This window comes from Lytechinus variegatus, chromosome 6 (genome assembly GCF_018143015.1).
Source record: "Lytechinus variegatus isolate NC3 chromosome 6, Lvar_3.0, whole genome shotgun sequence".
Taxonomy (NCBI): Eukaryota; Metazoa; Echinodermata; class Echinoidea; order Temnopleuroida; family Toxopneustidae; genus Lytechinus; species Lytechinus variegatus.
In genome coordinates, this window is record NC_054745.1 from 31,333,879 (window position 1) to 31,360,446 (window position 26,568).

The window sequence follows — 26,568 nt, forward strand, 5'->3', positions numbered from 1 at the left end:
TTTTCGTTCTGATTTACGCCTGTGAGAACTGAAAAAAAGAAAATTCTACAAGAAGATGTTAGCTTGAGTACACATAGCAGTTATCCTGTGTCCAATTCATTGTTAAATTTGTAAGTTTTTTCTCTATTTGTTTTTCTATTTTGAATTATGGCTGTGGAAATCATTTTCCTCTCCCTTACCTGCCATTTTACGTATTGTTCAAATTGTGTTTTTGTATTAACTTCGTGCGAACTACGTGTCTTCATTGCATTTTATGGCCGAATAAGATATATCAGTAAAATCAAACAATGCGAAATATTGAGAGGGCCCATATATCATTAATCGATGTGCTAAACATGTGCCCCGTCTGAGTGCATTTGATTGATGAGTGATTTGGTTATATCGACTACTTTCCTACTGAATGTTATGATTTTCTATTTATGTTAATAACAAGACCCGGCATTTATGTGGCACCGATTATTTAGGCGATGACTGTAAACACTGCGGTGTTAAAATAGATACCAATTGGTATTGGTAGAGCACCACACCATGAGGTGTTGAAATTGCACCATAGAGATTAAACAGTACACCAAAGAGTGTAAATGTAACAACAAAAGTGTTGTAATAACACCTATAGGTGTAAAACTAACACCACCAAGTTAACACAGGTGTAAAATAACTTGTGTGGTCCTCTAGCGTGTGAAAGGTCCGACGATTCTAGAGACGAATTGCAATCATCAATACAATGATTCAAGATTCACGTGCAAAAGGCATATAGCTATATCATAAAAATCTCTTCCTGCAAGCTTAAATTGATGAAATCTATTTTTTTTTGTTGCCATATTCCATTTCCCGCATAATTGACGCAGCCTTAAGCTTCCAATTCTATCTGCATTCAGATTATGTGTAACAAATTTTCCTGACATTGCAAAACAAAGAAATCACACACACACATTCACACACACACAAACTAGTGCAGAGTTGTACGCTTCCATTCATTTGAGCACTGAATAATCGTCAATACCATTTTATATTGAAAAAAAATGTAAATTATATTTGAAAACGAAAAAAAAAGGATCAACCTCGTTTCCTGTGTACAGACCTATGGGATCACAATACTGCTTCCTAACACAGAATGACGTCATGGTCTTCGGAACGGTGACAACAAGCCCGTCAATAGCACAATGAAGCCGATGTATTAAAATACTCAACTCTGAATAAGCATAAAACTTGTTTGATATTATTATATTATATTTTCATGGTCTTCAATGCGACTTGTTTTTTGTGGGAAATGAAATTAAATCCAAAATGAAAACTAAACTTAACCTTTGAGATGCACAGTTAAAATCAGTTATGATGTCAATTCAACCATAGCTCCATGATTCAACACATACTCCCGACACGGTCCGAATTTATTGAACATTAAATGACCTTTGATCTTGGGCATGTTCCTGAAACGCGCATGGTATTCAAGAATATATTGCTGCTTTTATGTTCAAGTTTCATGAACTAGATCCATAAACTTTTAAAGTTATGATGACAATTCCACAAATACCCCAAACATGGCCAAAGTTTATTGACCATAAGTGACCTTTGACCTTGGTCACGTGACCTGAAACTCGCACATGATATTCAGAGATACATATTTGCTCATACGTTTAAGATTGATGAACTAGGTTTATATACTTTCGAAGTTATGACATTTCAAAAAAATAACCTTGGTTAAAATTTCGAAATTGATTCCCCCAACATGGTCTGAGTTCATGGACCCTAAATGACAAATGGCCTAAGCTTAGGCAAAATGTTTAGTATATTTTATTACCCTTATGTTCAAATTCCATGGACTATAAGTTATGATGACATTTCAAAAAATAACCTGGAACCAACCCATATTTTTTTACACCAACACTAACGTCAACACCGGATATGAATTCACCCTTTCTCTCGCTCCTCCTTTTTTCCCTTTTCATTCATTCATTCATTCATTCATTCTTTCTTTTTTCCTTTTATTTCTTTTTTTTCTTTTTTTTCTTTTTTTCTTTCTTTGTTTCTTTGTTTCTTTCTTTGTTTCTTCTTTTCTTTCTTTCTTTCTTTCTTTCTTTCTTCTTTCTTTCTTTCTTTCTTTTTTTCTTTCTTTCTTTCTTGCTTGCTTTCTTTGTGTGTACATCTTCTCCAATGAGGTAAGTTCCACAATTTTTTTCTTCAAAAAACTGAAAGCGATTTTATTTGTGAGGCGGGTATATCATTAACTAGGCGCATCATTTCATACGCACTCCGACATTTTTTCATTTATCATGTTCTATTAAAACGGTACAATTTGTCGAAATATATATTATTAGATCCTACATGTTTATAGGCGATATAATTTCGAGCTAGCTACTCGCATACGGTGTTACAACTTACAACCTGTAAATATCAACCAATAAACAACGTTGCTATTGTTTGATGGATTATTATTTTATTCTGCAGTTATGTAAGCTAACTTACATTCATGATCAACCTCTGTTTTAATGCCATCCATTACATGCCTAATTCTATCACCAACAAAAGGAAGAGGATCAATATTAAGGATGATGTTGGGATTTTCCCCTGTTTGATTCGTACGAATGAGTTTTGCTCGATTTCTTATTGTGACGTCATACTTCCGCGATAACAGCGATAGCTAGGTTAACAACCTTTCTAGTTTGATATTAATCACGCTGTTTCTATTTCAAAGTACTTGATAAACTTGTTTTTCATATTTCAAATAGGACTACCATTTGGGGGTAATATATGAGAAAATGAAAATCTCTCACAACACAATTGTCATCAGCACACGCAAAAAGTCCACAACATTTTTATTTGAACATATTTTACACGCTATTCTATTTTCATATATTTTGCATGCTCTACTAAAAAGAAATTAATAAAAAAATACCATCACAAACCATTAAAAAATGAAATGTATGCATTTTATTGCAAACATTCGTAATTCCGAAGCTTCGTTATTCCGAAGGTTCGGATATTCCGAATGTTCGTTATTTCGAAGGTTCGTATTTCCGAAGGTTCATAATTCCAAAGGTTCGTAAGTCCGAAAACGAAATGACGTTCGCAATTCCGAAGGTTCGTTAGTCCGGAAACAAAGTGAGGTTCGTCATTCCGAAGGTTCATTAATCCGAACAAGAAATGAGGTTCGTAATTTCGATGGTTCGTTAGTCAGAAAACGTAATGATTAACGAACCTTATTTCGTTTTCGGATAAACGAACCTTCGAAACAGCGAACCTTATTTCGTTTTCGGACTAACGAACCTTCGGAACATCGAAGCTTATTTCATTTTCGGATTATCGAACCTTTGGAAGAACGCCACAAATGTTCGGATTAACGAACCCTTTGATGTTTTCGGATTAGCGAACATCGAGGTTTAGGAAATTTGCGTGTTTCGGAATTACGAACCTTCGGAATAAAGAACCTTCGGAATTACGAAGTGTAACCCATTTTGATTCATGGGTTCTGATCTGTGTTCTTGACTGGGATGGATGATTCAAGAAATTTCCCTGTGAGGCATTGTTTTTTTTTTTATTTAGTTTGAAGGGGAGGGGGTCAGTGGCAGTTGTTACGGGTTTAAAATTTTAGGGGGCCAGACATTATAACTTGCTATAACTCTTGTATAACCACACTGGTTCAAAGCGTCTGCCCATTTGCTAATCGATTCATTAAGTTCCTAATTGACTTGGAATAATGACTGAAATGGATCTCTTCATCATTAAAGGGGTGGTCCGGGCTGAAAATATTTATATCTTAAAACATAGAGTAGAATTCATTGAGCAAAATGCCGAAAATTTCATCAAAATCGGATAACAAAAAACAAAGTTATTGAATTTTAAAGTTTAGCAATAACAGTCGTCATGAATATTCATTAGGTGGACTGATGATGTCATATCTCCACTTGTTCTTTTGTATTTTATAATATGAAATTAGGTTTATTCAAATTTTTTCCTCCGAGAACTAGAAAAATTGGATTGACAACTGATTTAGTGCATTAGATATTTATTGCTGCAACTTATCTCATTATACGGAAGACATATTATTCACACAAGTATGAAATAATGAAAAAAAATATGATTTTATGTATTAACATAAGAAAACGGAAAGTGGAGATGTGACAACATCAGTTATGTTATGTAATAACATAAGAAAACGGAAAGTGGAGATGTGACATCATCAGTCCACCTAATGAATATTCATGACGACTGTTTTTTTTTTTTACAAAATATTGCTAAACTTTAAAATTCAATAACTTTATTATCTGTTATCCGATTTTGATGAAATTTTCGGCATGTTGCTCAGTGAATTCTACTCTATGTATTAAGATATAAATATTTTCAGCCCGGACCATCCTTTTAAAGCATGGGGGAAGTGTCAGGAAGATATAGGAAACATTATGTAAATGTGATTTGGATTTTCTTAAAATCTAATTTATTGTTATTATCATTTTGATTATTAGTAGTATTTCATTTATATATTATTTATATTTATTTATTAATGCATTAATATTTAATTCATTCATGTATTAATCAATTTATTCATTCATACATTTATTTATTTATTTTATTTAGTTATTCATTTTTTCTTATTTATTTATTTATTCATTAATTTATTTATTTATCAAGAATTATTTAAAGAGAGCAGCCCCGTCAGAATTCAAATACTGTTTTAATTGGGGCCCTGTATAACATAAAACAAAACAAAATACAAGCAGATATACAGTACAATACAAATGTAAAATACAAATCCTAAAACATATACAGATTGAAATTGAACAACGGAGGAGGATAAATGAGAGAAAAAATGCGAACCGGAGAAATGAAGGATAGGAAGGGAAAGAGAGAGGAGGTAAAGATTGAAAAGAGGGAAAGATAAGTAGAAGGACGGACACGGGAGAGGGGAAGAAACTAAAGGTTAAAAAGGAAGAGAGAGAAGATCAAGGATAAAAAGGGACGAATGGAAAACATATTAAGGAATAGCTCAAGAGAGAAAGTAAACAATAAATTAAGAGTTGATGACGAGAGGCACATATAAAATGACGGATAATGATGAAGATCGGGAAGAGTTGAGAGTAGTGGAGAGATAGAGAGTAATATCGTTCAGCATAATTGTGAATAAGAGGGGCCACAAGACAGACCCTTTGGGAACCCCACTAAAAGCTTCTGCAGATTCAGAGGATACCCCTTTTACAGAAATTCGTTGAGTACGGCCTTTCAATTTTGAACTGAAGCATTGATCATTAGGCCTATATGTTTAATCTTCTTGAACGTTTTATTGTTTTATCTTAAAACGGTAGAATACGATTGGTCGCCATGCAGCCTGTAACAATAGTGGAAGATAATCCTCAGGTGAGTGTTTTTATATTTGATATCAATAATACACAAAATATTAAAAATCTAAGTAACATATAGAAGATGGAATAAATGCTCGCATCAACACGACCCAATCATAACCCAATCATAACATGAATTTAAAATCAATTATGCGTAGATCATGTGATAATTTGTATCATCAATAAAACACCAATCATGGAATACGATTTAGTGTCAATTTTACACAAAATATGTGATAAAAAATTGATATCAACAATACATAAAACATGATATAAAATTTCAAATCAATGATATTCAAAACATGAAATGTAATGTAGGCCCTATTATCAATATTACTAAAAACATGGTATGAAATGGGATATCAATAAAACATGGAATAAAATTAATCATATCCTCTTATGAATATTCATGAATATTCTAGATAAACGATTGGTCAGTTTGTTATCATGTGACAAAGTATACGGGGGGGGGGGCGGTCGCATGAATGACAAAACATTGATTTTGTTTTATAGGACTACAACCATGGGCGGAAATCACAGGGGGGGGGGGGGTCCCCCCTACCAAATGGGGGGGACACAATATCAAATGTCCCCCTACTATTTTGATCTTTTATGATGGAGAGAAAAAAAAATCATCATTCACAATTAGAATAATGCATGTATTTTTACTATTATTATTCTAAATGACCTTATATTTCGCGGTGAAAACCCTTTTTTTTATGCTTGCCAATTTTTTTTGGTTAAAATGACCACACACTTTGGGTGATAACCTTTTTTTTTGCTGATTAAATTTCCCAGCCCCTGGTCCCCCTACCTTTTGGGAAAAGTACAAGAACAAAAGTATCCGCGGGTGTAACCAAATATGCAGCTACACCGGCTTTCTTGCTTGAGCGTGCAATAGTCGACTATTGCACGGATCTTGTACACATTTCGGTGTGCTATAACTGATTCCTCCGAATGCCATGTGAAGCGCATTCATCCAATCTGCTGTCAAGAATCTATGTTCTGTCTAAAACATAATATTAAAAAATGATAATAATAGAAATGAAAATTTTGTGATAATTTTACCAGCGGGAGGGCTATGCCGGGAACTACAGCGTAGGAGCTGTCTTATGTGTCTCTACGATGCTATTGCAATACGCCATTGGGCTGGTGGTGTGTGGAGGTGTTGGATACATCGCAGGTGCGATACCCCCATCTACCATGTCTACCATATTATACTGTCAGGTCTGCGCCTTCTCTCTCGGAGGGGTAAGTTAGTATATCAACCACCTCTTCCCATTTCTCCCTCAATTCCCAGCTTACGGAGGGGGTACAGAAGCAAATCTTGCTTACACCAATAATGGGGGGGGGGGGGTGGATTTGTTTATCCTCCCCCTGATTTTCCGATAAAAGGAAAAAAAAAATTGAAAGGGTATTCCGAAGGCTGAAGTTTTCTTCTTCTTCTCATTCTTCTTTTTTCTTCTTCTCCTTCTTCTTTTTTTCTTCTTCTTCTTCGTCTTCCTTCACCCTCTTCTCCCTCCATTGAACTGTTCCACAATGCATTATCCTTTTTTTCCCTTAACTATATGATCCCAATTATTATATTCATGATTATATATATATATGTATGTAAACCCCTCAAAAAAAAAGTTTGGAAATCTGAGTTTGGCCATTATTTTCTCCCAACTTCCAAGTCTACACAATGCATATTTGACATCATTGAAAAGATCATTTTATTCTCTTTAAGATGATACCATGCTTGTTATGATCATGCCATCATGGAAAGAACAGGATTCAAATTTGTTGGATGAAGTGTGAATTGAAAAGCTGCAAAACGAGCAGAAATAGTCATGAAGGGTCAGTACACAAGATGATTATTTCGCATAAATTCGTAATTCCGAAGTTTCGTTATTCCGAAGGTTTGTAAATCCGAAGGTTCGTAATTCCGAATGTTCGTTAATCCGAAAACAAAATAAGGTTCGTAATTCCGAAAACGAAATGAGGTTCCTAATTCCGAAGGTTCGTTAGTCCGAAAAACAAATGCTATTTCGTTTTCGAAAAGACGAACCGTCGGAACAACGAACCTTATTTCGTTTTCGGATTAACGAACCTTCGGAACATCGATACTTATTTCGTTTTCGGATTTCGAAACCTTCGGAATAAAGAACCTTCGGAATAACGCCACAAATGTTCGGATTAACGAACCCTTTTACGTTTTCGGATTAACGAACATCGAGGTATAGGCAATTTACGTGTTTCGGAATTACGATCACCTTCGAAATTACGAAGTGTAACCGATTATTTTGTCTGTGTCAATAGAGATGAAAAACCATTCAAATCAAGCCCCTGCTTCTTCAAGATTCAAGATTTTATTAGAACAATTGATCGCAGCTTGTTACAGCTGAATTGGCATATGTTTTACGAAAGAACATGAAAATACACATAAAATCAACAAAAAGCGATGTTACAAAAGAATCAAGAAATTACAAAAATAGTTACGGTAAAATCATGATAATAATGAAGAAGTGATCTTAGCTTTGGATAGCTTTGAAAAAGTACATTTGTTGGAAAAATGATTTACTCCTAAAATAAAATTATTGTGATGTGGGTTTAAAGAAGAATTAGAAGGAAATTTGTTGTAACGGCTTTCAGTAGATTCAGTATTGATAAGTGAAAATGAGAAAAGAGCAGCAAAAATAAGTGTCTAATATGAGAGTAACTTAAAGAAAGTAGGGGAAATAAAACGGAAGAAATCAAGAACAATTACCAAACAATTATGCTAAATTAATGAAATTGTAAACTAATAAGAAACATTTTCAATATGTATGTGCAATAAACAATTGATACAATAATTGCCATGGTAATTGAAATTGTAAAAATTGATTTAAGAACAAATAACACCCCCAGTCAGCCACCTCTGACTCGACACTACACCACAAAACAGAAAACAGTAGATTCGGTCCAACGAATCTACTGCTCTCCGTCCCAGAATACAATACCGATCCAGAAGCAGCCGACTGGTACTGTGTATTGACAGATCTACAGTTTAGAGTTCAATAAGCGGACAAGGTACGGTAACGCGCTTTTGCGATACCTTTCCGTCCGACATCTAATTTCTGTGAGTCTCTTCATTTTTGTCTCACCTGCGAAGCAGAGTGAGACTATAGGCGCCGCTTTTCCGACGGCGGCGGCGACGGCGGCGGCGGCGTCAACATCAAATCTTAACCTGAGGCTAAGTTTTTTAAATGACGTCATAACTTAGAAAGTATATGGACCTAGTTAATAAAACTTGGCCATAAGGTTAATCAAGTATTACTAAACATCCTATTAGAGTTTCATGTCACATGACCAAGGTCAAAGGTCATTTAGGGTCAATGAACTTAGACCATGTTGGAGGAATGAACATCGAAATCTTAACCTGAGGTTAAGTTTTTGAAATGTCATCATAACTTAGGAAATATATGGACCTAGTTCATGAAACTTGGACATAGGGTTAATCAAGTATCACTGAACATCCTGCACGAGTTTCACATCACATGACTAAGGTCAAAGGTCATTTAAGGTCAATGAACTTTGGCCGAATTGGGGTTATCTGTTGAATTCCCATCATAACTTTGAAAGTTTATGGATCTGATTCATGAAACTTGGACATAATAGTAATCAAGCATCACTGAACATTTTGTGCAAGTTTCAGGTCTCATGATTAAGGTCAAAGGTCATTTAGGGTCAATGAACTTTGGCCGAATCGGGGGTATCTGTTGAATTACCATCATAACTTTGAAAGTTTATTGGTCTAGTACATAAACTTGGACATTAGAGTAATCAAGTATCTCTGAACATCCTGTGCGCGTTTCAGGTCACATGACCAAGGTCAAAGGTCAATGAACTTTGGCCGAATTGGGTGTATCTGTTGAATTACCATCATAACTTTGAAAGTTTATGGATCTGATTCATGAAACTTGTACATAAGAGTAATCAAGTATCACTGAACATCCTGTGCGAGTTAGAGTAGTATTCAAAGTCTGCACTGCTGCTATATTGAACTGCGTGATGCAGGTGAGACGGCCAGAGGCATTCCACTTGTTATGTTTTGTTGTGGTTTATGTAGTGATGGTTCGTTTATCTGTTTCCTATGTTTTTGCTTGTGCACAGGTGTGTTTGATTCCATGTTAATGTTGATGTTTAGGTGTATGAAAGCAATATTAAAACAAACCGCTGAGAAACTCACTCATCACCACGGAAAATAGAACAGCGACTTTCAATATTGTGTCATTTTGCAACTTTTGAATTTTTACCTTGCCCCACATTTCAAGGCACTGCACCTCCATGCAAACCATTCATATCATGTAGGGTATCATGTTAAAGAGAATTAAATGATATATTCATTTATTTTAATTACAAATTGGTGTTTGCTAAAACGAGGAGGGATTATCGATCAAACTCAGATTTCCAAACTTTTTTTGAGGAGTTTATATATATATATATATATATATATATATATATATATATATATATATATACTGTAATAGCTCCATAATAGCTCCATTTATATACAGTGCGTATCAAAAAAGTTTACACCTAGAAAAAATACTGTAAAGTATACATTTCTAATATCCTGAAGATTTGTACACATTTTAACATTGGTACATATCCATATAAGCAAATAACGATAAAACTGTCGAAAAATATTTCCGTTTGAGTGAGCACCACTTACTTTTAAAAAGTTAGTAAAAAATGGATTGCGTAGAACTTGACCTTAATCATGAAGAACACGTGGAATTTAGCTAGTAAAATTGATTTGAAGATATCTTGTACTTTTTTTTAACTTGTTTCCTTGCTCAAATAGACTTCGAAGAGTGCTTTGCGCCCCACCCCACTCCCCCACACACCGAGGCTATCGTGACGTTATTTGTTTTTCACTGAGCTTTGATTTACATGAAATGGCTTAGGCTAGATTTTAATTTTTGTTAATCATTTTCAAGCTTGGGAAAAGTGTGGAGAAACAGGTATTAAATGAAAATGAAATGTCAACCCACTTTAAATGATAAAAACTTAGTGAAAAATGCTGGAGATGTCTGATATAAACTTCTGTTCAGATTCAGTTATGTCCTCAGATCCAGCTGGCACAAAAAGGGCAAAGGTCGTGCTTACTAAGTGTGGAAAATTCAATTAGGGTGGCAAAATTGTTACAAAATGTTTGAATCTATCCGTTTTATTTTAGTTGACTATAAGTGCAAGGGAAATGTATGAGAAATGTTTCGCTGGGTAAGTTTGATTTCGCCCTTTCCTCTTGACACAGCGTGAAAACGAGCATTTCAGCGCAAACAGATTTTTGCGAGCTTTACAAAAATGGACAGTGTTCATTCGAGTGTGACATTCTGTCAAAAATTTTACTCTCATTAGATAGATGAGACCCAAACCCAATATTATATGTGAAAAATTAAACACAGGTTGTATATTTTGGAATTCCCAGGGCTTTTACAAAGTGTAAACTTTTTTGATACGTAGTGTATAATGTATTTATTACGACTTTGTCTCAATCATGTCAATACAATCTGTATTTTCTATATTGAATTCCCTACAGTATTTTTACGCTCAAACTTTAGCTGTCTTCTTAAAATTGTATCCCCGAACAATAATCTTGTGTTATACGTCAATTTATAATTATGTATTCTCATTTTATTATTCCTTACGGTACCTACAACATTCGTTTGCTCCCTGCAAAAACTCATTTCAATAATATAATAGAAGTCAAATGCATTTTAATGAAATTCTACGTGAAAGTTCTTGTCAAATTATTAGTTTTTGGTCCATCTACAAGATGTTGCTAATATAGATGTATACTCACGACTTAGAGCGAATGAGTATAACCCCACCTCCCCTGATTATGATAATTTATCGGTATCAAATATTATGATAATATTATTACTGTAGTCATCATCATCATCATTGTCGTCGTCATCATCTTTATCGTGATCGGCATCATCGTTATCATCATCATCATCATTATCATCAGCATCGTTATTCCTATTTGCAGAATTAGTAGTAATGAAGAAGTAATATTGTTATTTTTATTGTCTCGCCTGCATGGTAGAGCGAGACTATACGTGCAGCTATTCCGACGGAGGCGTCGTCAACATTGAAATCTTAACCAAGGTTAAGTTTTTGAAATGTATTCATTACATGGAAAGTAGGCCTACATAGACCTAATTCATGAAATTTTGACATAAGGGTAATCAATAATTACTAAACATCCTGCCTAATTTTAAGGTCACATGACTAAGGTTAAATGTCATTTAGGGTCAATAAACGTATACCAGGTTCATAAAACCTGAACATAAGGGTAATAGTGTATCACTAAACATCCTGCTTGAGTTTCAGATCACATAACCAAGGTCAGAGGTCATTTAGGGTCAACAAACTTTTGAAATGTTAGGGGTAGTTGTGGAATTGTCATACTTTAAAAAGTCTATGGAATTGATCTAGTTCATGAAATGTGGTAATAAGAATAACCATGAATCTCTAGACATCATGTGTGCCTTCAAGGTCACATGACCAATATCAAAGGTCAATGAATCTTTGTCGTGTTGGGGGTATATGTTGCACTGGCATCATAACTTAGAAAGTTTATGGATCTACACACGTAGTTCATGAAACAGAGGCATAAAGGTAATCAAGTATGTTTTGCACATGCCTTTAATAGGTCACATCGTCATGTTCGAATGGTCATGTTGGGTCAATGGCCATAGTATTTCATTATTATATGAGTGTTTTTTTTTAATAATTAATCAATAGCCGTTTTCAAAGTCAGCACTGCTGCTATATCGAATCACGTAATACAGGCGAGACTGCCAGAGGCGCTCCACTTGTTATCATATTAATCATTATTATTGCTGTTGTAGATATTAATATAGCTCCAGCACGATCACCATCAGTATCGGCATGTATCGTCGTTTCTATATCATCAATTTCCACATTTCTACCATCAACCACTTCCTTGTTTTTACTGAATGTACATGCGAAAGGAACCGACATTAAAGTTCCCTAAAAGTTCTTCAAGGGCGTAACTTTTTACCGATTCTTTAATAAATAAATGTACTCCTTGTTCTATCCAGCTTTATCTTTTCACCTCAATCATTGGATTTGGAACAGCGTGTAGGAACATGTACATGGTAATTATGTTTCTTTTATTTTTTTCTTATAATTGTTCGGTCGCAAATACCGTTATACCTCGGCCACATTTGCTCTACGGCGGCCGTACGGCAAGTAAAAAACAGTCGTTTTAAACTGTTTTGTGGGATTTGAATAAAAAAAAAATTAAACGGCTGCTTTCGACTCGCCGTAAGGCCGCCGAAGAGCAAATGTGACCGAGGCATTAGGAACTGCTGCGAACGCCGTATGACCGATTCTTAGACTCAATTTCGGAAGACTTTTCGAGAATGCTACACGGAAACCAGTATTTGCAGAAGGTTCATACACACTAAGAAATAAAGGTTCAAAATTGAACCCCGAAAGGTTGATGCAAAATCAGCACCCTATGGGTTCAAAAATTGAACCCTGCGGTTGGGGTTTATTTTTTCACCCTACGGGTTCAAAACTGCTCCCCTAAATTTTAAATTGAACCCCCAGGGGTGCAGTTTTGAACTTATTTATTTTTTTTTACTTGTTTTTGATTGGCTATGAACCACCATTACTACGGTAACTTGTCTGACAAAACGTCCGACAAGTCCTTTCAAGAACGCTCCCCTGATCGTGTAATAATATTAATAATAATTTGCAACATTTATAAAGCGTTTAATACAAATGTTTCTTAGCGCTGCATATTATTACCCCGGCTATAGCATCGCTACCCTGATCGGGGCACTCGAGCATTCTACATGTTCAAGGAATTCATTCCTACCGGGTACCCATTTACTACACCTGGGTGAAGAGCGGCAAATGTTGATAAACGCCTTGCCAAAGGACGCGAGCGCTGTGGTGGGTTGCAAATTCCGGACATTTATCCACTGATCCACAACACCTCTCCCATACCTAATACATATATGAGCTAAACCTATTTGCTCTATAGTAGCTTCCACTTGGTCTAACCATGGACATTACACACTAAGAAATTAAGGTTCAAAATTGAATCCCGAAAGGTTGATGCAAAATGAGCACCCTATTGGTTCAAAAATTGAACCCCTGATTTGGGGTTCAAAAAAGTGAACCCTGCGGTTGGGGTTCATTTCTGCATCCGGTTCAAAACTGCACCCCTAAATTATAAATTGAATCCCTAGGGGTGAAGTTTTAAACCCGCATGGTGTACACATGAACCCCAACCGCAGGGTTCAATTTTTTGAACCCCAAATCAGGGGTTCAATTTTTAAACCCATAGGGTGCTGATTTTGCATCAACCTTTCGGGTTTCAATTTTGAACCTTTATTTCTTAGTGTGAGCAGGTTCATGGTGTAATCTATAGGACTTGATCGAATTCTTGCTTGGCCTCATCATGCTAGTAGATCCATGGTCTCATAACCACTAGGTAAAACTGCCGAATCATCGAATAGCCAAATGTTCAAATTACCATTTCGTCTAAATCCCAAATAAATATTTCCAGTCTGTTACGGAATTTGACCAAATGGTGTCAAATCAATTAGATATTAGACCAAGTGAAAATTACATGTAGACCAAATGTTAATTAGACGGAATGGTACGTACATTGTAGGCAAACGACAATTAGACCAAAAGGTCTAACTGGTTGTAGATGAAATGGAAATAGAACATGCATAGGATAAAGCTAAACAGCCATTGGTCAATTCGGGTTTAGACCAACTGGAAATTTACCTTTGGGGGAGGCTATTATGGAGAAAAGCAGCAGAGCCGGTGAAAAATTCGGTTTTTTATTCACTTGTCTGACAACAGATGGACTAATTCTCCGTTTGTCTAATAACAAATGTGCTTCACCCATTTGGTCTGTTAATAATTGGTCTAATTTGCAATTGATGTAATATATACTTGGTCTAATACTCATTTGGTGTAATGACCAATTCGTCTAATAGCAAAATGGTCAAATTGCATATTATTGTAATGCCCAAATGAATATTTAATCTATTACCAGTTTATTACTGAGATCGACCAAGGGGTGATAGCTCAAATGGGCGGCAAACGAAGTGGGAATAGGCAAAGTCCTACAGAGAACAAAAGGTAGTTTCAAAATCGTCTCAACCCGTTTTAAAGTAGTCCAAAATCCGTCACATCAGTCTCAAACGTGAGACTGATGTGTTGTTAATTAATACACATGCACATACCCTCACCCCCAGAGAAACATATCGACCCGAATCACAAAGGTGGATTTGAAAACCACGGTTGAGTCCATGGTTTATGCAGATTTCCAGTATAAATTGCGCTAAATTTACCGCGTATCGGGCGTGTGTATAAAAGAATGTCCGATGCTGATGCGCGCTTTTGTCACAGTGCGCCAAATTGACGCCTGTTACCATGGTTGGATACGCTTTTTTATTTATGAGTCCACTGTTTGGAGAGTGGACTCATGAATAAAAACAGTGGACTCATGAATAAAATAGCGTTGATAACCGCGGCAACAGGCGTCAATTTGGCGCACTGTAACAACTGCGCGCATCAGGATTGGACTTTTTTCATACACGCGCCCGATACGCGCTAAATTGAGCGCAATTTGTATAGGAAATCTGCATAAACCGTGGACTCAACACGTACGTGCACGACCCATAGACCCAACGTCAGCTTAAAGGGCGACGCCATATTGCCAGATTCTGGCCAAATTTGGCGCGCGCCCTCACCCGGCTAACGTTGAGCGCCATTCATCTATACACTAATTCCTCTTGATTACCATTGATAAAAACCTCGTTCAAATCTTTTCCGGAATTCTTATGAATAAGCGATTGATGTTTTTCCGTTAATCAAATATCCGTTATTACACCCATATTTTTGTGATATTTATGACATTTTTATTTTAATCACAATTTCAGTCCAAACGCGGGTCAGTTTTTGAGAACCCACGTTGTTTGTGCATGCCCACGTATGGCCTTACGCGTATTGAACGGAATGATGTTGGGTCGAACAACAGAATATTGTTGTGATTGTTTGTTCCGTGTTTGTTGGGATGAAGCTATGATGGCGACCAGTCACGTTTGACAGTACCGCCAAATCGTTAAGATTAACTAATTAAGGTCAAGGTGAGATAAGAGAAATGAGCAAGGCGCTTTATGGTGGGGGAGAGGGGGGGGGGAGTTAAGAGGACCCAGTGGGGATACAGTTTCATCATGCAGTACAGTCCGTCGATGAACAACTTAATTTTTTTCTTCAAAATGTGGAAAGTGACAGAAAAATCAGAAAAAGGTTAATTGGTTCTGATTTTGAAAAAAACCCACAGAATTTATCAAGATTGCTGTTTAATATTCTTCATCATTGTAGAATTTAATTCAGTTTATCTGATAAGTATAATTCTTTCAAACAACTCAAATTGTGATTAATCGTATTGGATTTATTTCACTCTTTTCTTTCGCCTTGTTTTTTTTTTCTTCCAAAAAAATCAGGGAGCTGAAAAATATGAGAGCTAGAACGTAAAGATATAGACTCCGTAACACAAAGGTTTGCGATGAATAGCAAATATGAAAGAACGCTTCTGATTGGTTCTTAGTCAGTATTTTGCGACAAATGCGCGTGTAACATTGATCTTGATTAGCCAATTCATTTAGCAATTGATCGCTAATCTTTGTGCTACGGAGCCATGGTGTAGCTATGACATTGGAGAGGGCTCAGCCCCATGCACTTGCAGATCCAGATCGATTTTCATGGGGGACACTTAGAGTGCCCCTATATTTCTTCAGTATTATTTTTACACGCAAAAAGATCAAAGACATCATGCCACCGACAGCTGCCTCGTCAAAGGGGGCGGTCAATTATTTTGATTTTTATTTTCATTTTGTCCTCGATAAGGAAGCAGGGGGGGGGGTCAATTCATTTTATATACATTTTTGTTGTGTTTATATATGGGGGGGTCTGCTACTGAGCATGATTTTACAAGGGCTTAATATAAAAGAAATGGCATGATTTAACACAGTAAAATGTATCATGGAGGTTAATACTAAATTAATACATAATTAATAATTGTTTTAATTGAAAATGAAAATAATAAAGGCACCCATAGATCTTAAAAACATCTCGTAAATGCAGGCCTAAATCTGTATTTGAAGTTGAACAGGCATAAAGTATAAATGTTTAGCTATAACTGATGCTTTGATCCCGCAACCAAATGTTGGCATAAACTAGCTGTTATATCACTTTGTCAGTGGCGTAACGAGCGAAAAAAATTAAGGGTTATACGATATGGTGTATCGATCAGGCAAAATTTAAAAAGTATTTAGTAAGTTGCAACCGACATGAGCAATTGAGCATAATTTTGATGTTTTTGTTACAAAAATCCAATTGAACAATTTCGCATGATTGATCTTTCCTTTTCCTCTTTTTTCTGAATTGGGGGCATGCAAGACCCCCCCCCCCCCATAATTATAAAGCACCACTCTTTGTTATGCCACTGTCTAAAATTGGATTTAAACTTTTAGAATTTTAATCTCTTATCTAATTAATCTAAAGGGAAAAGATCTGCAACAAAAAAATAGTTGCAGATTACTTATTTCAAAGTATTTTTACTGAACTCCCAACTCTGCTCTTGCTGCACTGCACCTAACGGCCTTCCACCAAAGGGCCAGGCCGACTCGCCCCGTGAGCAAGTGACCGCGTTCGCGTAAGTTCACCCGAAGCCATGACTAAATTCTGACCATAAACATCACCTAACTAATCACTCTCTGACAATATTTCAAAGTGTATTTTATTACAGTCGATCCTTTGGGCCATTAAACGATAATATTTCAAATGTTATCATGACAAATGATTTTAATGAGATAGTGGCATTGTAGAAAAAACAAATTTATAAGCACGAAATGGCACCAGATATATCATCAAACATACAGCGCAGCGTTCGGGACTGGTGAGTGGGACGGCTCGCTTGGTGTTTTCGCCCCGACGAATTCGGCGAAAACGTTACCATTGCGCCGTGCGAATGTTCAATCTGCGGCTCTCAATCAGAGACATGAATGTCTCTTTTTGAATTATCGAAATTGAATCATAGACTTTGTTTGATTTATTTACAAGTAAGTTGCATATCCGTCGTGATAATTAGGAAAATCCATGATGTCTTCTTCTAATTCTGTAAAAATTACGTCTTCTAAATGCCTGTGTCAGAAAATTGCCGGAAATCATAAAAACTTGCCTAAAATATCTCTTTTTGAAAGTTCATCCATGGTCTGGAAAAAAATATCATACCTTATGTAGACGTATACCGTAAACAAATACATCCTCGATCACTGAAATAAAGTGTTTGCTAAGCTTTTGTAATTCCGACCATGTTACCATGACAACTTGGGAAAACCCTTATTTTTTCGAAAAAAAAGTTTGGTTTTAGCGGTCATTTTACAGACATAAAACTAACCCAATTTTGAAGAATTGTGTTTAAATTTCACATAAAACTGAATTATCTACGTTTATACTCTCGTATATGAATATTCATATTTCTTATAGAATCTTATTTTTTGATTGGTCAATGTTTCAGTCATGGATAATGACTGAGCGTAAAAAAATCTGAAAATGCGCATTTTATCGGCAACCAACAAGCAAAATGGCGGAACACATTAAGTTGGCGCTTTGCACGTACGTGTCAACCGTGACATAGGCGGATCCAGCTTTTGGCGAAAGGGGGGGGCGCACTGCCGAGCGGCGCACATATTTTTGCACTTCACCGGCGCCATAAAAGAAAATGTTGAAAAAGAAAAAGGGGTAATGCCTGACCCTGTCAAAACACGCACACGCACACACATACATGCATATATATATATATATATATATATATATATATACATATATATATATATATATATATATATATATATATATATGACTCATATCATATAGATATACATGACTCATGAGATAGAGATACATATTTCACCGACAAATTAATGCGAGCGCGAAGCGCGAGCTGAAATTTTTAAAGTATACTGACCTGAAAACAGGAAAAAGGTGCCTGTTTAGGACTGTTTGTAGTAACTCATGAGGAGGATACATATCTCACTACACAGATAATGCGAGTGCCGAGGGCGAGCTGAAATTTACTTATATTCTGACCAGAAAGCTTGATATTCTAAGCATTCTTGGTACCAATGATTAAGATGGGTATCTAAAAAAAATGCGAGCGCGAAGCGCGAGCTTAAAATTTTGATATTTCGATCTGAAAACATTACAGTTTAATGTACGTTTTAATAAAGAACAAGATTATATCCAACAAAAGATTATTGCAAATCGAAGCGGGAGTTCTTTTGAGGTTCAGAACTAAAAACGGGACATTCTATTCACCTATTTAATCATGAAAAGTATGGGGTTTTGCTACAGAAATGATGCGAGCGCGAAGCGCGAGCTGAAAAATTTTATGTTTCAATCTGATAATTTGAGCACGATTTTTAATAAAGAACGAGTTGTGTAGCTCAATCTCGTTTGCTGATTTCTGTGTAACATTACCATCTTATTGTTTTTGCACATGCGGAATTATTGGGGGAGGGCAAAACGATCATTCTTGACCGCGGCGCCGATCTAGGTTAGCAATAGGCCCTTCTTCATTATTCTACCGGCGCTTATTTATTGAAATCAGGGGACGCTGATCATTCTTGACCGGCGCCGATTTAAATTTAGGTGGCGCCGGTTAAGACAAAGGCAGCGCCGATTTGTCTTGACCGGCGCCGATTTAAACAAGTAGTACTGATTATTTTTACCGACGTTACGTAAGATTCAGGCAGCGGCAATCCATAATCGACTGGCGCCGATCTAGAACCAGGAGGCGCCGATTATTCTTGACTGGCGCCGATTTTTAACCAGGTGGTGCTGTTTATTCTTGACCAGCCCCGATTTAGATATAGGTGGCGCTGATTATCCTTGATTGGCGCCAGTTATATGCAGGCAGCGCACTGCTACCGGCGAAGTTGTTGGGAAAAGGGTAGTTAAAAGAAAAAATAAGGAAGATGATATGATTACGCTTTGCTGGGGATAGTCTTTCCTTTACTGTTGCTAATGTTATATCAGTGTATAATTTTTTTTAAGCAGCGCCTTTTCCCTTTCTTTCCTTTATTTTTAATTTTTCAAGCGGCGCCTTTTCTTTCTTTTACTTTTTTTATTTTCTTTATTTTGAGCGGCGCCGAAGGCGCCGCTAAAATATTAGGGGGGGTTAAGAACTCAGGCAGCGCCGATTTTCTTTACCGGCGCCAATTTATAACCAGATGGCGCCGATTGTTCTTGTCCAGCGTCGATTTAGATTTAGGTGGCGCTAATTATCCTTGATCGGCGCCGTTTAAGACTCTGGCAGTGCCGATTTTTCTTGACTGGCGCCGATTTATAACTAAATAGCGCTGATTATTCTTGTCCGGCACTGATTTAGATTAAGGTGGCGCTGATTATTCTTGATTGGCGCCAGTTATATGCAGGCAGCGCACTGCTACCGGCGAAGTTGTTGGGAAAAGGGTAGTTAAAAGAAAAAATAAGGAAGATGATATGATTACGCTTTGCTGGGGATAGTCTTTTCTTTACTGTTGCTAATGTTATATCAGTGTATAATTTTTTTTTAAGCAGCGCCTTTTCCCTTTCTTTCCTTTATTTTTAATTTTTCAAGCGGCGCCTTTTCTTTCTTTTACTTTTTTTATTTTCTTTATTTTGAGCGGTTCGGCGCCGCTCAAATATTAGGGGGGGTTAAGAACTCAGGCAGCGCCGATTTTCTTTACCGGCGCCGATTTATAACCAGATGACGCCGATTGTTCTTGTCCAGCGTCGATTTAGATTTAGGTGGCGCTAATTATCCTTGATCGGCGCCGTTTAAGACTCTGGCAGTGCCGATTTTTCTTGACTGGCGCCGATTTATAACTAAATAGCGCTGATTATTCTTGTCCGGCACTGATTTAGATTAAGGTGGCGCTGATTATTCTTGATTGGCGCCAGTTATATGCAGGCAGCGCACTGCTACTGGCGAAGTTGTTGGGAAAAGGGTAGTTAAAAGAAAAAATAAGGAAGATGATATGATTACGCTTTGCTGGGGATAGTCTTTTCTTTACTGTTGCTAATTTTATATCAGTGTATAATTTTTTTTTAAGCAGCGCCTTTTCCCTTTCTTTCCTTTATTTTTAATTTTTCAAGCGGCGCCTTTTCTTTCTTTTACTTTTTTTATTTTCTTTATTTTGAGCGGCGCCTTCGGCGCCGCTCAAATATTAGGGGGGGCGCGCGCACCCTGCGCACCCCCCCTGGATCCGCCGATGCGTGGGTTTTCAATACAATCTTTGTGAATTCGGGCCATATGGTTTCTTACGAACTCTACATGACCTATTCTGTGTGTGTGTGTGTGTGTTCATGGAGACAGTAGGGTGAAATGGGTGACAATTTGTGGTGCCCCCTCCTCCACAAATTGTCGTCATAATTTAGGCAGGGATGAAAATTTGTGTTGGGATGACAATTTGTGCCGGCGCAACTCCCCGTTTTTATTGCAGTCCTAATACTAGTTTAGTGGAAACCTGTTTGGTGGAATGCTATATGATTATCTCCCCCATGGGATGCATATATGAAGAGATCCGAGACCTTGTCATCTTCAAGAGTTGTAGACATGACGATACGATTTTCTGAAATCCTGTGTGGCACTTCGAAGCTACCAAACACAGCCGCTCTTCGGGAAGCGATCTTCGGACATTATTTAGTCAGGTGCCTTAGCAAAATTTGGGGGACAGAATTTACGAAAGCGCCATTATTGGCATGTGGGTCCCTAGTATTAAGAGCACTAATTTTCGATAGGAGAGGGGCACCCTATTTTATATTGGTTATTTATGAAAATTTATACAAGAAATACCTAATTCACCATTTCTCACTCTGAATAATTTTCAAAGGCCATTTTTAAAAATTGTATTTGGGTCTTATTTTACTAAATATTTACTTGTAGGTCAATTTTTGAGAATAATATTGGCGAGTATGAATCAATCTTTAATGTAAATGTATGCAAATTATATGTAAAACACATATTTTGTCACATCTCGAGATAAGGGAGTTGTCAAAATCATTACTTTTTCCACATTAGACGTTAAACAAGACATAAATCTAAGTGATCAACCAGCTAGCTGGCATGGGCAGCTCTTGCTTACATTCTAGCTACATGTAGCTGGTTGATCTTTCAGTTTCAGTCTTATTTTAATCTCAAATATAAATTACTTTGTAATCCCTACGTCATTACCTTTCCATTGATATATAATAAGACCATACCCTTCTTCTTCTTCTTCTGATAAAGTACAGTCCACCGACTGGTGTATTGTCGTACTATATTTGGCACGTCTGGTGTGGAGTATGTACAGTGCCATTTTAAAATATACTAAAAGTTACTACTTGTAAGTACAGCTAAAAAACCATGCTCCTCTCTTAGCGAATAATCAATATACTTCTCCTTTAGCAGTTTAGAGTTTTGTACGTAAACCAGTTCATGAGCAGGAAATGGATACAAACACCAGCAAAGAGATCTTCTTACTGTGTTCCTAACATGCCCAAAGTCGATTAAAGGAAACAAGTTCAAGATATACCACCGAGAACAGGGTATATGTTTTATCGCTTTTTTCAGATTGTGTTCTTCCTGATAACATGTATCTTGTCAATGGTGGGAAGTTTACCAGTTGCCGGGTTCTCCTTCTACTGCACCTACTGTATCGTAGCACCACAGACAGATTTGAAGCAGTGTTATGCATTGTGTTCGGTAAATACCATTTTATCGGGTCCTATATAATACTACAGCTACTACTGTACTACTACTACTACTACTACTACTACTATTATTACTACTACTACTACTACTACTACTACTACTACTATTATTACTACTACTACTACTACTACTACTACTACTACTACTACTACTACTACTACTACTACTACTATTATTACTACTACTGCTGCTGCTACCACTACTACTACTACTACTACTACTACTACTACTACTACTACTACTACTACTACTACTTTTACTACTACGTCTACTACTACTACTACTACTACTACTTCTACGTCTACTACTACTACTACTACTACTACTACTACTACTTCTACTACTTCTTTTACTACTACGTCTACTACTACTACTACTACTACACTACTACTACTACTACTACTACTACAGGTATTACTACTATTATCACCACTATACATGTACTTCTGCTACTGCTACTACTACTACTACAACTACTACTACTTCTACTACTACTACTACTACTAATACTATGACTACTTCTACTAAACCTACGATACTACTACATGTACGACTACTATATTAATACTAGTACTATATACCCAGTTGTTGTGTATCCGGACGGGTTGTGTGTCCGGACGATCAATTTTAGAATGTCATTTGGAAAAATTTACCAGCGAAGTTTCCTCAATTTTTAGTACAAAATGTTAGGAAATATTATAAAGAACAAAATAGAAAATGATTACAAGTAATGGATTCATACTTTTAGTGTAATCCACAGACAAAAAAGAAGGCTTCAAAAAGATAAAGTGTCCGGACACCCGACCCCCCATCCTACTGTTATTTACACTACAAATAAAACTAATAGTATTACTATAATTGCTATTACTAACTACACATGATTGTAATGGAAAATAATGCTCATGATACTAGGGCCTACTAATAATGATTATAGCTATAATATCTGTAAATATTTGATAAAACATTTTTCTATGTTTACTAAGACCACTGCCAATGGTACAACGACCATCATTTGACAAATAATGCAAAAGTGACACTGATCGTATCGAATCCAAACTGAACAAATCCATTAAGTAATTTCCATTGACATAATATCGTTCGGTTTGGAGTCAGTTTCGTTGTTGTGACTGTGCTTACAAAGAAGAGGTACACTGCAAAAACTCTGGTGTTGATTTAACACCAGCCCGGAATCTATATATGTCCACACCAGACAAGTGTTAAAGAACACCAGTTTTGCTTTGGTCTAACACCACATAGGTATTTATAAGACACCAATTAGCATTAAAACAGCATTGGTTCGATTCAAAAGTGGTGTTGTTTCAATAGTTCTCTGGTGTGGATATATATATACATTCCGGGCTGGTGTTAAATCAACATTCGAGTTTTAGCAGTGTATGCTCTTTCAATTGCGGGCGTACAGATGGACCATCCCGACCCCCAATAAAAGAAGAAAAGTAATAGCAAGAAAATGAAAAATAGAAAAAAAGGAAACATTAAAAAAGACGCAAAATTTAGCTAAAATATAATACAAATGATAAAATAGATAATAGAAAAGGGAAACATAAAAAATAAAGCAATAAAGTGAAATAAAAAATGAAAAGCAATAAGTAGATTAAAAAAAATCACGACCGAGAAAATAAAATAAGGAAGGAAAAGTACAAGAAGTAAGTGACAAGGGGAAAAAATCATATTATCTTTTTAATATTGCCAAAGAATCTTTCAAAAAAATAGAATTTTGCTTGTAGATTTTCATAAAATTTTGCCCTAAACGCCTTGTGTGACCCCCCCCCAAAAAAAAGAAATATGATTCTATGCTTTGAATAGTTAACTAGATAAACAATATTTCATGTACATGTGAGATGGGCAACCTTATCAGCAGTAAAATTCTCATCATTATTGCTGTCATCAATGTTGTAGTTATTGATGTTGTTGCAATTACCTTTCTTTTTTTTTGCATTTGCAGTATCTCTTCATGCCTAATTGTGTCTCGGCTTTTTTGAGTATCGTCGGTTTCTTCACTGCTCTGGTCGGGTCTATCTACTGCTGCAAAGGCATGTCTTCCCGCGGTAACAGAAGAGCGTCTCAATGGGTAAGCCATGCCGGTAAATTGCCGATTGTCATACAAGTAAACATGATACAGGTAAAATAATGACGTAATAATAATGATATATGATGCGTATGAAAATAATTACAAACATTGAAAGCAACTAGTGCAAGTGACAGCACGAAAGAAGAGGTCCAGTAGGAAGCCACGCTTGTGTAATATTAATCACTTCCCCGGGTACACACAACTCGTAATATTTCATACGAAAAATGAATGACGCAACTATTACATTCAAGAAAAAGAATAGTGTATGTCAGATGAGGACAAACTGTATAGAACAGACACAAAGGAAATTTGTAGTGTCAATGAAATACCATCTCCCAAAACTAAAACACAAGGAGGAAAGATATACTTCTCAGATAATTCTTTTTTTTCTCTCTCTGCCGGTAGTTCGGCTACTTAATAATCATAATTTTACATTAGAGAGGCAGATTACCGTGACAGAAAAATTTAATGTAAAAACAGCTAAACAATAGTAAAACATATTGGTGAAGGACTGAGGAAAACCCATTAAAGTTACTAAAAAAAATTGTGACGTCAAGTGCGAGCAGCTTTCTATGCATGAATTAAAAAAAAATCAATGAAATGTAATTTTCTCCAAAATTGAAAATAATTTTACAGTACCTTCATTATACCAAATGACAAATCATTTTACCCCTGCTCCTGGAAGAAAAAAAAATAGTCATCATGGCCCATAAAAAATGAAATGTATTCCTTTTATGGTACATACAATAATAATAATATCTTATTTACCCAGGGTAGCCACTTCAGTTGATAAATTGCTCTACCGCCGAGTCCTGCATAACATGATATTAATCCCCTTCTCCGATCTAAATGCTGAGCGCCCAGCAAGAAGGCAGAAGGTGCCATTTTTACAATTCTTTGGTATGAATAGGCCGAGGTTCGAACCCACGACCTCCCGTTCATGAGGTGGACGCTCTACCGGTGAACCACCATGGCAGGGCAGTTGCCCGTCTATCACGTCACAAATTGAATTACTGAAATTCTAAAAAAAATTCTTAGACTTTGATGGATTGTCCTCAAGCTTTCATAGTCCAAGAAAAATAAGGTTTGACCTTAAACAAATTGCAATAATTAATTATTAATTGTTTTAAAATATTTTTACCGCCATACATTTCCATGAGGTCTACTACATGACATACTAAAAGTCCAGGAAAATCCGAGACTAGCAGTGGAAAGTCCTCTAACTTTCATAAATCCAAAATGGCTGCCATCATGCGATCTTTCTTCGTGATTAAGAATACAAAAACTATTAACACAGGTGTTATCATACAACTTTTATAACTTATTATCAGAGCGTAAAAATTTCACCAGTCTTATACCTTACCAGATGATTCATTTTAAAATTGTGATGCAAGTCAGTTTTTACTTCTGCTGATATTTAGAGGTCAATGACTTTAAGGTCAAGGACCTCAAACTATCCTAATTTTTATGTTCTGAATCACCAGTTCATGATGAATATGGTATAATGCAAAAAAGAAGGGTTATTTGATCATGAAGATTAACTTTAAGTGTACCATCAGATTGATTGATCAATTTATGAAGATCAGGTAGCAGAAAGAGGAGGAATGATGTAAAATGTTATTATGACATACTGATTTACTTTGGACATTTTTTTCTCTCTCTTTATGTTCACAGTTACGTTTAGCTCCCAATCAGCCACATGACATCTGCTATTAGTGTACAGCGTGGATTAATTCAGTGGCGTAGAGATAGTGGACTTTCAGGCAGTTGCAGTTGTTATCCAATTTTGATCAACTTTTCAGCATTTTGCACTTTTTATTCAAATATAAATATTTCCAGTTCGGACTCTTTAACCATAATATTGATGATACATTATCCATATCATCGATTAATAATCAAATTCATTCGCATAAAACTAGACACTGTATCTTATTTAATTTGTGGAAATTAAAAAAAAACTCTCGTAAGAAATACATTGCCAATAATTCGGAACAGAAACTCACGTTTGATAGAATCCAACTCTTCTTTTTTTAATGGGTCCATTCAAACTATCAATGATAAGCCAACCATCCATTTATTTGCTCTTTTTAAAATCTCTTAAAATTTGTGATGTGTAATCTATGCTACGATACAAGAAGAACTTTATCAAATATTTATTAGTAAATTTAATTATGCTATGTGCATTTTATTACAAGAATTGAAGCAAAAAAAAATGAACAAATTATCATGCATGTCTTGAAGAGTCAGTTCTGTTGTTATTCGTAGTATTATATAATCCTGTATTAAGTCCAAATAATTATAAAAGAATGGCTGGC

General features: G+C 36.1%; 1 protein-coding gene across 1 annotated transcript; it reads left to right on the top strand.

Moving 5' to 3' along the window:
- The first annotated feature begins 14 nt into the window (after positions 1 to 14).
- On the top strand, positions 15 to 26,568 carry LOC121417365. Its single transcript, XM_041611050.1, has 7 exons — positions 15 to 110; positions 5,301 to 5,352; positions 6,408 to 6,587; positions 12,434 to 12,490; positions 22,024 to 22,155; positions 24,128 to 24,253; positions 25,928 to 26,568. Exons 2-7 carry the CDS (start codon positions 5,317 to 5,319, stop codon positions 25,967 to 25,969), a joined length of 573 nt encoding a protein of 190 aa, XP_041466984.1. The 5' UTR covers positions 15 to 110; positions 5,301 to 5,316; the 3' UTR covers positions 25,970 to 26,568.

Bases quoted from the DNA above. Each gene is read 5' to 3' on its own strand.
- LOC121417365 (XM_041611050.1), top strand. From the start codon at position 5,317: ATGCAGCCTGTAACAATAGTGGAAGATAATCCTCAG. The intron at 22,156-24,127 runs GTAAATACCATT...TTGCATTTGCAG, and splicing joins AGTGTTATGCATTGTGTTCG to TATCTCTTCATGCCTAATTG. The intron at 24,254-25,927 runs GTAAGCCATGCC...TTATGTTCACAG, and splicing joins ACAGAAGAGCGTCTCAATGG to TTACGTTTAGCTCCCAATCA.